The following is a 13,543-nucleotide window of genomic DNA, read 5'->3' as shown; positions in this document are numbered from 1 at the left end:
CCTCCACCCCCACCCTCCCCCCCATTTCCCTCTCTATTGTGGGTTAAGGAATTTGTGTTCAGGAACTGATTTTGGCAACAACTGAAAACACACACACACACTCTCAAACACACACACACACACTCTCAAACACGCACGCACACACTCTCTCTTTCTCTCTCTCTCTCTCTCTCTCCCTCTCTCTCTCTCTCTCTGTCTCTCACACACACACTCTCTCTCACACACACACAATGTATTGCCAAGTTTGCAGAACATCTCACACACACACACACTGGGTTCCTTCCAAGCAATGTGTTGCATAAGGCTGTTGACGTATAATATCTGAGTACACCCACACACATACACAAACACAAACACACACATGCATACACACCCACATACAGTGTGTAGTATCAGATATGCAGTAACCTTGTGCCTAAACCTAAGTTCTCCAGTTCAGGTTGTAGACCTTCTCTAACCCCGGTCCCAACCACCTGCAGCTAGCAGCTAGACCAAAGAGGTTGGGCTGGGACGTTGAACCTGGAACCTTCTACAGGGAAACCAGAATATTTACCATTAGACCAATAGGGGCAGAGGGTTCATAGTGAAGACAGACAGGCAGAGAGGCCAGGAAACTGTGTTTCTAGAGAGCCGTTTATTCAACTCCACACACAGCAGAATCACATCCGCATGAACATGATTTCACTCAAACATCAACAGGCGAAAATCAAGTTATTGTCAGTTATTACAACAATTATTATTACATTCTTTCATGTCATGTTTCTTTTAGTTAGTTAGTTTTTAGAACAAGCTGAATGGTGTTGGGCTTTTAATATTTGAAAAGTTTGATCCTGAACATATGATTAGGTCGCGTGACGCGTCCTGCTTTTCATAATAATGTCACTCAGAGCTCTGCATGCAGGACATTTACGTAGCTGAAACATCCATTATATCGGAAAAAAACCTCTGTAGGTGCATTCGACTTCATGAAGCCGGGCTGACTTATGGCATTCTCAGCAGCCAATGGCATTCTCATCTTCAACGCAGCTGGCTGCAGCCGCCGGCGCTGCATGAAGTCGAACACACCTTATAACGGCGGTCACTCGCTGTTGGTCACGTTGAATCTATTTTCAACTTCCCGACTACTCACGAGCCGCGTTCTCATTGGCTGGCTAGCGGTATGGCGTGACCATGGTCGTAACCAGGTCGGGTTGAACTTCAACAGCCTAGTCGTGTACATTCTTTACAGACATTCAGAAGATTCAACAGTTCGAGCGCCAACAGAGGACCTGCAGTGCTAATATAGTTCCGTCTGTTCTAATACTATAGCTGTGCTTAGTTCCGTCTGTTCTAATACTATAGCTGTGCTTAAAGTGTAACTATACTTGCTAATGTCAGCCTCTTGATGTAGAGCATTAACCATTGCTGTTAACTTGAGAAGAGGTTTGGGAGTTAAGTTAGACTTAAAACCGTCCTGGACACAGCAGCCTGTTAACATCGGTATTAACAGCAATACTACACATACATCATTATATACAGTTTTATACAAATATGTACATTTTTATCTGTGTATCTAAGTGTGTGTGTGTATGTGTCTAGGTGTGTGTGTCTAAGTGTGTGCGTGTGTGTCTAAGTGTGTGTGTGTGTGTGCTCAGGCCCAGCGTCCACAGCTGGTGAAGGTGCGGCTGAGGGAGTAGCTGTGCATGGAGCTGTGCTGTTTGCCCCAGGAGCCCAGAGGGACCACCACGATGCTGCTGTTGTCCTCCGAGCCATACTGCAGCGCCTGACACACACACACACACAGATACACACCACACACACACACCACACACACACACAAGGGTCAGTATTCAGCTCCAGAACTAAATACGACATAATATGACTTCATACTACACAGCTGTAGGAAGTATTAGGGAGTATGATGTGCTAGGTATTACAGGGTAGTATAGTGTGGTATTAGGTGGTACTCTACCTGCTGTATTACAGGGTAGTATAGTGTGGTATTAGGTGGTACTCTACCTGCTGTATTACAGGGTAGTATAGTGTGGTATTAGGTGGTACTCTACCTGCTGTATTACAGGGTAGTATAGTGTGGTATTAGGTGGTACTCTGCCTGCTGTATTACAGGGTAGTATAGTGTGGTATTAGGTGGTACTCTACCTGCTGTGAGATGACCTGTGCTGCCTCAAGGGGGTCGTGGCACTGGTTGATGACATCACAGATCTCCTGGTCGGTGATCAGGAAGTTGATGCCGTCGGTGGTGAGGGCTAAGAAAGTGTCATGGTGATGCTGCACCTGGTGGTGTGTGTGTGGGGGGGGGGGGGGCAGGTATCATTACCTGGTTCTTCATCAGAACATTTTAATCTACAATCTGTGAAACTGACATTCTGATCGTGTTCTAATCAGCGTTTCTGAGCTCTACTCTGAGGTTCTACTCTGAGGATCTACTCTGAGGATCTACTCCGAGGATCTACTCTGAGGTTCTACTCTGAGGTTCTGCAGGAGGAACCCACGTGTGTTCTGCGTGTGTCCGGCAGGGCGATGACTCCGCTGCTCCTCAGGTGGAAGTCCCCAATGCTGCGTGTCATCGCTAGACGCCCGTTAACGGTGGCCTGGCCCAGGCTGTTCCACGTCACCAGCCCCCCGCTCTGCCTGATCCTGCCCCACACACACACACACACACATCAAGACATGTTACAGGTGTGAACACAGGTATACATGATGTGTATTCACTGACAGTGTGTGTATGAGTGTGTGTGTACCTCTCCTTCTCGTCCTTCCTGTCGGGGGTGTGGTCGTGTGTGAGCTTTAGGGCCCGCCCCTTCCTGCAGAGCAGTGCACGGCTGTCCCCAACGCTCCCCACGACAAGCTCCACCCCGTCACGCAGCACGGCAACCGTCGCCGTGGTACCCGCAGTCAGGGATGATGCTGCAGACAACAGGTTGGTTGTCAAACTTGTTTTAAAGAATAATGTGAGTGTTTGTGTGTGTGTCTGTGTGTGTCTCACCGTTGCCATAGTAACTGAGGTGCGTGTGCAGAGCCTTGTCCAGCTCCAGGAAAGTTTTTATCAAAACTTTCTCCAAGTCATCCTCTTCCTCCAGACCATCTCTGCACACGCACACACACCACACATGTTAACTTGGTGTGTCTGTGTTCAGATGTATTTGTGTGTCTCAGTAGGTGTGTGTGTACCTGAGGACTGTCTCCAGGTGTGTTTACCTGAGGACTGTCCAGGTGTGTGTACCTGAGGACTGTCTCCAGGTGTGTGTGTACCTGAGGACTGTCTCCAGGTGTGTGTACCTGAGGACTGTCTCCAGGTGTGTGTACCTGAGGACTGTCTCCAGGTGTGTGTGTACCTGAGGACTGTCTCCAGGTGTGTGTACCTGAGGACTGTCTCCAGGTGTGTGTGTACCTGAGGAGTGTCTCCAGGTGTGTGTAGCTGAGGACTGTCTCCAGGTGTGTGTGTACCTGAGGACTGTCTCCAGGTGTGTGTAGCTGAGGACTGTCTCCAGGTGTGTGTACCTGAGGACTGTCCAGGTGTGTGTACCTGAGGACTGTCCAGGTGTGTGTACCTGAGGAGTGTCTCCAGGTGTGTGTGTACCTGAGGACTGTCTCCAGGTGTGTGTGTACCTGAGGACTGTCTCCAGGTGTGTGTGTACCTGAGGACTGTCTCCAGGTGTGTGTGACAGTACTCTGCGGCATGGTGTCCTCCATGGCCGTCGAACACCGCGAAGTACAGCACGTTGTCATGGAGACGACCCATCAGGAGTCGGTCCTCGTTCTGCTTCCTCTGGCCGAGCACCGATGCCGTCCCTACCCTGGAGAGAGACACCTGCACACACACACACACTCATCACGCTGTCCCTACCCTGGAGAGAGACACCTGCAGTGTGTATGGTGTGTACCTGGGGGATGGGTGTGTGTATGGTGAGTGTGTGTATGGTGTGTGTGTGTGTATGGTGTGTACCTGGGGGATGGGTGTGTGTATGGTGTGTGTGTGTGTGTATAGTGTGTACCTGGGGGATGGGCTTGCCGTAGCGGATGCTGGATGGCAGCAGGATGGGCTCGTCTATCCGGTTGTCCCAGATACCGAATGAGTCCCAGGTTGCCGGGCGACCGCTGCCGTCAGGGTCGTACCTGACGCTGCTGCAGGACCTTACGGTCGCCGTAGCACCGCAGCGCCAAGGCAACGAGGAGGCTGTTGCCATGGCGTTGGCCTCGGAGAGTGAGCGGGCAGACAGGAGGGCGTGACGACACCTGCCCAGATGGACCAGCACGGTCGATGACATCACTGGGGGAGGGGGGGGAGTCTGGGTGAGGTGGAGGGAGGGTGAGGAGGAGGGAGGGTGAGGGTCAGGAGGGAGGGTGAGGAGGGAGGGTTAGGGTCAGGAGGGAGAGTGAGGGTGAGGAGGAGGGTTAGGGTCAGGAGGGAGGGTGAGGAGAGAGGGTGAGGAGGAGGGAGGTTCCTGGGAATCTTGTCTATAGGTTCACTTGTCCTCCTGGAGAAAGAACATTTGTTTTTATTTCCAAAACACACACATACACTCTACACTCTCTCACTCACACACAGACTCTCTCACACACACACACACACACACACACACACACACACACACACACACACACACACACACACACACTGAGAGAGGAGTAGGGAAAGGTTTGGAGAGAAGAAATAAAGGAAAGAGAAAAATAAGGGAGAGAGGGAGGGAGAGTGAGACAGGAGAGAGGGAGAGAGAGATGGGGAGAGAAAGAAAGGTGAAAGTATAATCCTTAAAAGATACTTTAGAATAATAACTAGTTACAGGTTGTCTCTCATCTCAATATATTGCTGCTCTCTCTCTCTACCATTTGTCCACCGGTATGGAGACAGGACACTCCTGACCTGTCTGCTATGTTGCATAAACACACACACACACATTGTTGCCTGTTACAACACTATCCCCCTTCACACACACACACACACAAACTGACACACACGCACAGTTGACCATACTAGATATGGAAACAACAAAACGTCATCACTAGACCAAGTAACTCTATTGTGACCCAGAAGGTATGCGTTAGACCAAAACATGTACTGAACTATTTTAAACTTGATGCGGATTCATTCCACCACACGGACTAGATCAGCAGATCAGCAGATCAGCAGATCAGCAGATCAGCAGATCAGCAGATCAGCAGATCAGCAGATCAGCAGATCAGCAGATCAGCAGATCAGCAGATCAGCAGATCAGCAGATCAGTAGATCAGTTCCTAACTTCTGACTGACGGTTATCTGACACCATTCAGCTTACCTTCATACCACAGTATCCGCTAACGTCCAGTGTTTTCGATCTAGATAGATATAGCTTGTTAGGTCTTGGAACCAGATTACTTCTCACCAGCCAGAGCGGTACAATCGCGCCACTTAGAAAGACGCTTGTGAAACTGGGCTGATGGTATTTAAACATTTCATTGACCGGCCAATCAGCCTCCAGTACACGGTATAAACCCCAGCCAATAGAAGGCGGGGGTGTGGGTGCGTTACTGGAGGAATACCATTCCGGAGGAGACACTCTCTCTCTGTGTCTACTCTCCCTTTATTTTAATGTCCCTGTCCCTCACACCTTAACCCTCTGAACGCTAGGGGGCAACATACGTGTGGAACTGGGCGTGTGCGCCCGGGGGCGTGTGTGCGCGCGTGTCTGGGTTTCTGGAACAACAAAACATCAGCATGAAATGACGTGAAGTGACTTTAATGTTTTTCAATTATTAACAAAAAACAAGACAGCAGGGAGACAGAGAGAGAGAATAGTAGAGAGAGAGAGAGAAAGAAAGAGAGAGAGAGAGGAATAGAGAGAGAGAGGGAGGGAAAGAAAGATAGAGAGAAAGAGGGAGAGAAAAAGAGGGAGAGAGAGAGATGGCGTGAGAGAGAGGAGAGGAGGAGATAGAGAGAGAAAGAGAGAGAGAGAAAAGAGGGGAAGGGAGGGAGAGAGAGATGGAAAGAGAGAGAAAGACAGAGAGAAAAAGAGGGAGAGAGGCAGAGAGAGATGGAGAGAGAGAGAGGGAGAGAGAGAGAGAGAGAGAGAGAGAGAGAGAAAAAGAGGGAGAGAGAGTGAGAGGAGGAGAGAGGGAGAGGAGGAGATAGAGGTAAAGAGGAGAGAGGGAGAGAGAGAGAGAGAAGTGAATTTGAACTTCCATCTACCTTTAATGCAAAAGTAGGACATATTTTCCCCTGGGCTTAGCTCTACACATGACGGGGGGGGAGGGGGAGGGGGGGAGGGAGGGATGGGGGGAGGAAAAGGGAGGGAAGAAATGAGATGAGAAATGATAAAGATTAGTCTTTATTTCTTCTCCCTCTCTATACTCTTTCTGTTGTATCACCCTGTCTAGAAGCAAAGACTGATAGAGAGGGTGACACTACAGAGTAGAACAAGAGAGAAGAAAGAGAGGGAGGGGGAGACTGGGAACAATTTTAGAAAGCATGGTGCTCTGGTGCCCTGGTGCCCCCTACCTGCACCACAGAGGTACTGCACAGCAGTCAGGACTGGTGGGGAACCACACTACAGCCCTCCTCTGGGGGAGAAGAGAGGGGAGAAGGGGGAGGAGAGAGGGGAGAAGGGGGAGGAGAGAGGGGAGAAGGGGGAGGAGAGAGGGGAGAAGGGGGGAGGAGAGAGGGGAGAAGGGGGAGGAGAGAGGGGAGAAGGGGGGAGGAGAGAGGGGAGAAGGGGGAGGAGAGAGGGGAGAAGGAGGAGGAGAGAGGGGAGAAGGGGGAGGAGAGAGGGGAGAAGGGGGAGGAGAGAGGGGAGAAGGGGGAGGAGAGAGGGGAGAAGGGGGAGGAGAGAGGTGAGAAGGAGGAGGAGAGAGGGGAGAAGGGGGAGGAGAGAGGGGAGAAGGGGGGAGGAGAGGAGGAAGACAGGATGAGGAGAGAGGGAAGAGGAGTGTTACACACGCATCTCTGTCATGACAAGAGTTCCAACAGGCTTGTAGGCATCACACACTCACATGCACACACACTCACATGCACACACACTCACATGCACTCACACTCACATGCACACACACTCACATGCACACACACTCACATGCACTCACATGCACACACACTCACACACACAGACCTCCACCCTTTCACATTAAGTGCCTGAAAGCTTTGTGGGGTAGATCAAATATTAACCAACCAAAAGGAGAGGAGAAAAGGATGGATGGGTGAGTGTGTTGGTAATATAGTGAGAAGTGAGAGGCTACAAGGTCGTCAACAAACCAGTTAAATACATGTGAATACAAACACATCCATACAAAGCTACTTCACCTAGAACAGTGTTCCTGTTACAGCTCTAGAACAGTGTTCATGTTACAGCTCTAGAACAGTGTCCCTGTTACAGCTCTAGAACAGTGTTCATGTTACAGCTCTAGAACAGTGTTCATGTACAGCTCTAGAACAGTGTCCCTGTTACAGCTCTAGAACAGTGTTCTTGTTACAGCTCTAGAACAGTGTTCTTGTTACAGCTCTAGAACAGTGTTCCTGTTACAGCTCTAGAACAGTGTTCCTGTTACAGCTCCAGAACAATGTTCCTGTTACAGCTCCAGAACAGTGTTCTTGTTACAGCTCTAAAACAGTGTTCCTGTTACAGCTCTTGAACAGTGTTAAAATTACAGGCATAGAACATTCTAGAAGAGTTTTCTAGCAGTACAAATACAAGTTCTGTACATTATTTTATTTTTTTCTAAAGATACAAATGTGACAGTGTATGTTCTAGAACTCCAAGGAGTGACGTGTGTGTTCTAAAACTCCAAGGAGTGAAGTGTTGTGTTCTAGAACTCCAAGGAGTAAAGTGTGTGTTCTAGAACTCCAGTGTGTAAGAGCTCTAAGTGAGTGACACTTCTAGAAGGTCTGGGTTCTGGGTTCCTCGGTCAGGCGGACGCAGAGGTTCTCCTGCAGCAGGGACGGAACACGCAGCGAAACACGTTCCTCCTCCTCTTCCTCCTCCTCTTCTTCCTCCGGCCGGCTGAGGACTCAGAGGAGATGGACTTGCGCAGCGTGCGGATGCGGAGCTCCTGGTCCCTGATGCGGCCCTGCAGGTGGGACTGGATGGCCCCGCCCAGAGACTCCAGGTCCACACACGCCCCGTACACCTCCCACGTCATCCCCTGCTCATCCCACACCACCTCCTGCACCTCCTCCTTCTGCTCCTCCTCTTCCACCTCCTCCTTCTCTCCACCCTGACGGTTTGCCCTCGGGAGCTCTTGAGTCACCTCCCTAGTGGCGCCCCGGGTAGTCTCTCTCTTGATTGGCTGCTGTTTGTGGTTACTGACCTCTGATTGGCTACACAGCTCAATGTCTATCTGACAGACGTGCTGGAAAGGAGGCTGGCCAATAGGAACGCAGATCAGGGGTGGGCTGAAAGCCTTGTCTCCTGTCCCCGTCTCCTGATTGGAGGACAGGCTTGAGTGACAGCTTGGATGGCCAGTGAGAGCAGAGTAGGCTGCAGTTGCAGTTGGGCCTGTGTTGGTCTCTCTGTCACACACCTCCACACTGGCCTGCACCCCCACCTCCGTCCCTCTCCCCCCCCAGGCAGGGGCCTCTCTCTCTGGGCTGGTCATGGTGCCGGTCTCCCTGCTCATGCTGGATCTCCCTGGAGGCCTCTCCTCGTCACGCTTCTCGCTCCTCTCCTCCGTTGCCCTTGACAACGCCGTGTCGCCGGTGGCGATGGCATTTATGTCTCCCTGGCGACCAGGGTGTCTCGGCGGGGGTTCACGTTCCTCCGATCTCCCGCCCCCCTCGGCACTCTGGGATGCCGTCGGTCCTCCAGCCCCGCCCACAGACGTGCGCTCCGAGGAGGCGGCCATCTTTGATTCTGAGCCAGAAGCATTTTCCGGAATGATCCTCGTGGTCGTCACCGGGGGTGGCGTTGCCGTGGAGGTTGCAGCCGGGGTATTCTGGGATGCGGCCCCTCTCATGGTGACGGCCACGGTAGTCCTGCACTTGGGGCTGGAGGAGGCAAGGGGGAGGGGGGTCTGCCCACACACCCCCTCCCCCTGAGGAAGGGGGCATACATCCTTTGGTGTGTGTGTTTTGGGGCTAAGGGCAGTGTGTGTGTGTGTTTTGGGGCAAAGGGCAGTGTGTGTGTGTGTTTTGGGGCTAAGGGCAGTGTGAGTGTGTGTTTTGGGGCTAAGGGCAGTGTGTGTGTGTGTTTTGGGGCTAAGGGCAGTGTGTGTGTGTGTTTTGGGGCTAAGGGCAGTGTGTGTGTGTGTTTTGGGGCTAACAGCAGTGTGTGTGTGTGTTTTGGGGCTAACAGCAGTGTGTGTGTGTGTTTTGGGGCTTGTCCCAGAGTGTTTGGCGTTGGGAGACAGGAGTGTGTGTTCTCCAGGCTTCAGGGAGCAAGCTAACGCAGGGATCCTGGTCTTCCTCTTCGATGCTTCCATGGCAACGCCCGGATTCCCCCGCCCCTCACAGGAAGTGACGCCGCCGTTGGGCTTCCTGGTATCCGTGGTAACCTGAGGGTCACAGGGGGTCAGCTGGAGCCTGAGGTTCAGGCTGAGACTAGGCTCCGCCCCCCAGCTGCTGTTGCCATGGGCATCGACTCGGACCAGGGGCCCGTCCACTCCCTCGGCGGGCGACCCCGCCTTAGCAACCTCCGGTGGGGTTTCCATGGTAATGATCGTGTCCCCAGAGTTCTAGAACCGCCAGCGAGACAGCTGATTGGTGGATTGGCTGAGGTTGGTCCTCAATGATTGGTCCTAAGACAAGAACACTGACAGAAACAGGACACAGAGTGGACTGATTACACTCCAGAACCACTGACTGAACATGTCCTTGAAGACACAGACACATTCTAATACACACATTCACAAACATACACATACACATCCTATGCCGTGAGAAGATGCATGATTGTAAGTACCACTCCTCCTCCCCTTCCCTGTCCTCATCCTCCCTCCTCCTCCCTCCCCTCCCCCTCTCCTCTCCTCCTCTTTAGCTCCCCTCCTTTCACATTCACGGCAAACACAGAATAACCTGAAATATCTATTTTCCCCAGGCAAGCGCCTCTCCTCCTCTCCTCCTCTCCTCCTTTCCTCCTGTCCTCTCCTCCTCTCCTCCTCTCCTCCTCTCCTCCTCTCCTCCTCTCCTCCTCTCTGCGAGCAGAACAACAACATGTTTACGCTCCATCCTGCCGTGTGACTCTCACCCTGTGATGCTTGACTCACCTTGCTTCGGGAGACGATTCCCCTACCAGAAGTTTCCGGCCACACTGTCGGGAATTCCATCGGTTCTGTCTGCCAGCGAGTTACGCCCGAGCGATCGGCATTCTGCCCGACACGGATCCAAGACGGCGAACGTGCTCCTCAGTGAGACCTGCTCGGTTAAGACTCGGTAGTGACAGCGGGCGCACGTACAAGCAGCGTAGGAATGGGGAAAAGAGAGAGAGAGAGAGGGGGGGGGGGGGGGAGGGGGGGAGGGAGAGAGAGAGAGAGAGGGGGAATTAGAGAGAGGGAGGGGTAGAGAGATGGGGGGGGAGATGGAGAGAGAGGTAGAGAGAGGGGAGAGAGAGAGGTATAGAGAGAGAGAAAGGGGGAAGGTAGAGAGAGGGAGAGAGGTAGAGAGAGGGTGAGGTAGAGAGATAGGGGGAGAGAGAGAGAGAGAGAGAAAGAGAGAGAGAGAGAGAGAGAGAGAGAGAGAGAGAGAGGGGGTGGGTAAAGAGAGGGGGTATGTACAGAGAGGTAGAGAGAGGTAGAAAGATAGGGGGGAGGAGAGACGTGGAGAGAGGTAGACAGAAAGTGAGAGAGTAATCAGGTTTCTGAGTCATATAAGTCAATCATGTTGATGGAACAAACTGAGCTAATGACAGAAAGACAGACAGGCAGAAATAACATACAAAACATACATAGGCTATATAACCCTGCAATGGTTGCCAGAGAAACTCAAGTCGTTTGTCACCAGCACCTGAAATGAAACAATAGTGTGTGTGCGATCATTCCCTCCCCTCTTCACATCATTGGTCAGCAGCTTGGCCACGCCCACCCACACCATGAGCCAATAGGATGCAATATCTCTCCTGACACCTGTCACCACCACCTGCCCAATCCTTGTCCGTCCGGGGGGGGTAGATGTTGGGGGGGTATTTAAGTGTGAGAGCCGGGGGCCACACAGCACAGAACAGATGGAGGAACACGGACCTGGACAGGAGAGCCTATCTCTGGGCGGCCCAGCCTCACATCCCGAGGCCTCACATCCCGAGGCCTCACATCCCGAGGCCTCACATCCCGAGGCCTCACACACACCTCCTGCCAGCGACACCTGCCCCCTGCCCAAGATGTGGGAGGAGAAATGGGACGCGGAGAAGTCAGTATCCACTGAAACGCCGCCCGAAGGAACGTTCTAGAACCCAGACAACGGCCAGCGTTCTAGAACGCTGGAGAGCTGTTTCTCTGCGATGACCGGTCATCTCTCTCTCTCTCTCTCTGTGTGTGTGTCTCTGTGAGTATGGGGTGTATGGTGTGTGTGCATTTGTGTGTGGTGTGTGTAAATGTGTGTGTATGATGTGTGTATCTGTGTATGGTGTGTGTGTGTGGTGCGTGTGTTGCAGTGGCGTGAGCTGCCCGCCGGTCTTCTCGGCGTTGCCGTGGAACCAGTACTTTGAACAGCAGCAGGATGTGAGCGTGGCGGAGGACGTGTTCCGTGTCTACAGGAGCGGCTCAGACGGCCCTCTGCTGGTGCTGCTGCACGGGGGGGGGTACTCCGCCCTGTCCTGGGCTCTCTGCTCGGTCAGCACACACACACACACACACACACACACACACACACATAGACACACATGCAGTACACACTAACACAGAGTACACCTGCTAGTCATAGCATGCAGTACAGTATGGACTAACCTGTTGTTGTTGTTGTTGTTGATGATGCAGACAGCCATCTCCAGGAGGGTGACCTGCAGAGTGCTGGCCATGGACCTCAGAGGTCACGGTGAGGTCACAGGTTAAAGGTCACCCTCAAACACTTAGGTGCTCTGGTGCTCTCTCCACACACTCACAGTCTCTCCCCCCTCCCCCCCTCTCAGGTGCCTCTCAGGTGCTTCATTCAGATGACCTCTCCACTCAGACCATGTCAAGGTACACACACACACATACACACATACACAGATACACACACACACACACACATACACACATACACACATACACACATACACACACACACACACACACACATACACACATACACACATACACACACATACACACATACACACATACACACACACACACACACATACACACATACACACATACACACACACACACACACATACACACATACACACATACACACATACACACACACAAATACACTCACACCTCCTCCTCACCTGTCCCTCTTGCCCCAGGGATGTAGCCAATGTGGTGAAGGCGTGCTACGGCGAGGCTCCGCCCCCCATCGTGCTGGTTGGCCACGGCGTGGGCGGGGCGATTGCGGTGCACACGGCCAGCAGCATGCTCCTCTCCTCCACCGTGGGGCTGGTGGCCATAGACGTGGTGGAAGGTGGAGTAGGGGGGTAGTGTGGAAGGTGGGGGGGTAGGGAGTGCGTGTGTGTGGAAGTTTTGAAAATGTAAACGTTTATAAAATTATTTCAACCTTTATTTTCAAGAAGTTTTGAAAAAATAAAATCTAAAAAAAGTTTCAAAAGGTAAAACTAATATTTTAGATTTTGTTTTTTTTTGTTTTTATATGATGTGAGGTCCAGTTACTAGTGAGACACTAAAACAGGTAGTATTAATGGCTACTTTTTACTTACTATATGTGAGAGCCCACACTTTTTTACTTTAACTTGATTGAAAAAGTATAGTCTGTCTTACTTTAACTTTTACCAGAGTCTTTTAAACATAAGAGCGTCTACTGAATGTAAATAAGTACCAGTATCTGTACTTCTACTTGAGTGAAGGATGTGTGACCTTTTCCGATCTCTGGTGGTGTGTGGGCATGTGTGTGTTGTGTAGGTACTGAGTGTGGTGTGTACTGAGTGTGGTGTGTACTGAGTGCGTTTACTGAGTGTGGTGTGTACTGAGTGTGGTGTGTACTGAGTGTGGTGTGTACTGAGTGTGGTGTGTACTGAGTGTGGTGTGTACTGAGTGTGTTTACTGAGTGTGGTGTTTACTGAGTGTGGTGTGTACTGAGTGTGGTGTGTACTGAGTGTGTTTACTGAGTGTGGTGTTTACTGAGTGTGGTGTGTGCTGAGTGTGGTGTGTACTGAGTGTGTTTACTGCCACCCCCAGGCAGTGCTATGGAGCTGTTGCACACCATGCAGAACTTTCTGAAGGGACGACCCAAGTCCTTCTCATCTGTGGACGAGGCCGTGGAGTGGACGTAAGCTCCTCCTCCCTCCTCCTCCACCCTCCTCCACCCTCCTCCAGCCTCCTCCACCCTGCTCCAGCCTCCTCCTCCCTCCTCCTCCACCCTCCTCCTCTACCCTCCTCCACCCTCCTCCAGCCTCCTCCTCCAGCCTCCTCCACCCTCCTCCACCCTCCTCCTCCACCCTCCTCCAGCCTCCTCCTCCAGCCTCCTCCACCCTCCTCCACCCTC

At 51.9% G+C, this 13,543-nt stretch overlaps 2 protein-coding genes across 2 annotated transcripts in view; one reads left to right on the top strand and one right to left on the bottom strand.

Annotated features, from left to right (window-relative positions):
* Positions 1–612: 612 nt before the first annotated feature.
* LOC124465957 (protein phosphatase 1K, mitochondrial-like) lies at positions 613–4,343 on the bottom strand. Its single transcript, XM_047017645.1, has 7 exons — positions 3,996–4,343; positions 3,639–3,811; positions 2,987–3,087; positions 2,742–2,907; positions 2,493–2,637; positions 2,140–2,274; positions 613–1,762 (listed from the first exon to the last, which is right to left on the bottom strand). Exons 1-7 carry the CDS (start codon positions 4,266–4,268, stop codon positions 1,631–1,633), a joined length of 1,125 nt encoding a protein of 374 aa, XP_046873601.1. The 5' UTR covers positions 4,269–4,343; the 3' UTR covers positions 613–1,630.
* A 6,780-nt stretch (positions 4,344–11,123) lies between these two features.
* LOC124465830 (protein phosphatase methylesterase 1-like) overlaps positions 11,124–13,543 on the top strand; it is an 8,100-nt gene continuing 5,680 nt past the window's right edge. Inside the window, exons 1-6 of the mRNA XM_047017458.1 lie at positions 11,124–11,305; positions 11,550–11,727; positions 11,872–11,929; positions 12,024–12,075; positions 12,351–12,505; positions 13,237–13,327. Coding sequence (XP_046873414.1) covers positions 11,124–11,305; positions 11,550–11,727; positions 11,872–11,929; positions 12,024–12,075; positions 12,351–12,505; positions 13,237–13,327 — 716 coding nt within the window. The remainder of the gene's footprint in view (positions 11,306–11,549; positions 11,728–11,871; positions 11,930–12,023; positions 12,076–12,350; positions 12,506–13,236; positions 13,328–13,543) is intronic.

Source organism: Hypomesus transpacificus, unplaced genomic scaffold (genome assembly GCF_021917145.1).
Source record: "Hypomesus transpacificus isolate Combined female unplaced genomic scaffold, fHypTra1 scaffold_61, whole genome shotgun sequence".
Classification (NCBI taxonomy): Eukaryota; Metazoa; Chordata; class Actinopteri; order Osmeriformes; family Osmeridae; genus Hypomesus; species Hypomesus transpacificus.
The sequence above is the reverse complement of the archived record's forward strand: the minus strand, read 5'-3'. Positions and strand labels throughout refer to the sequence as shown.

Bases quoted from the DNA above. Each gene is read 5' to 3' on its own strand.
- LOC124465957 (XM_047017645.1), bottom strand. From the start codon at position 4,268: ATGTCATCGACCGTGCTGGTCCATCTGGGCAGGTGTCGTCACGCCCTC. The intron at 3,088-3,638 runs GTACACACACAC...GTGCGTGTGCAG, and splicing joins CACCTGGAGACAGTCCTCAG to AGATGGTCTGGAGGAAGAGG. The intron at 2,908-2,986 runs GTGAGACACACA...TGTTGTCTGCAG, and splicing joins CCTCAGTTACTATGGCAACG to CATCATCCCTGACTGCGGGT.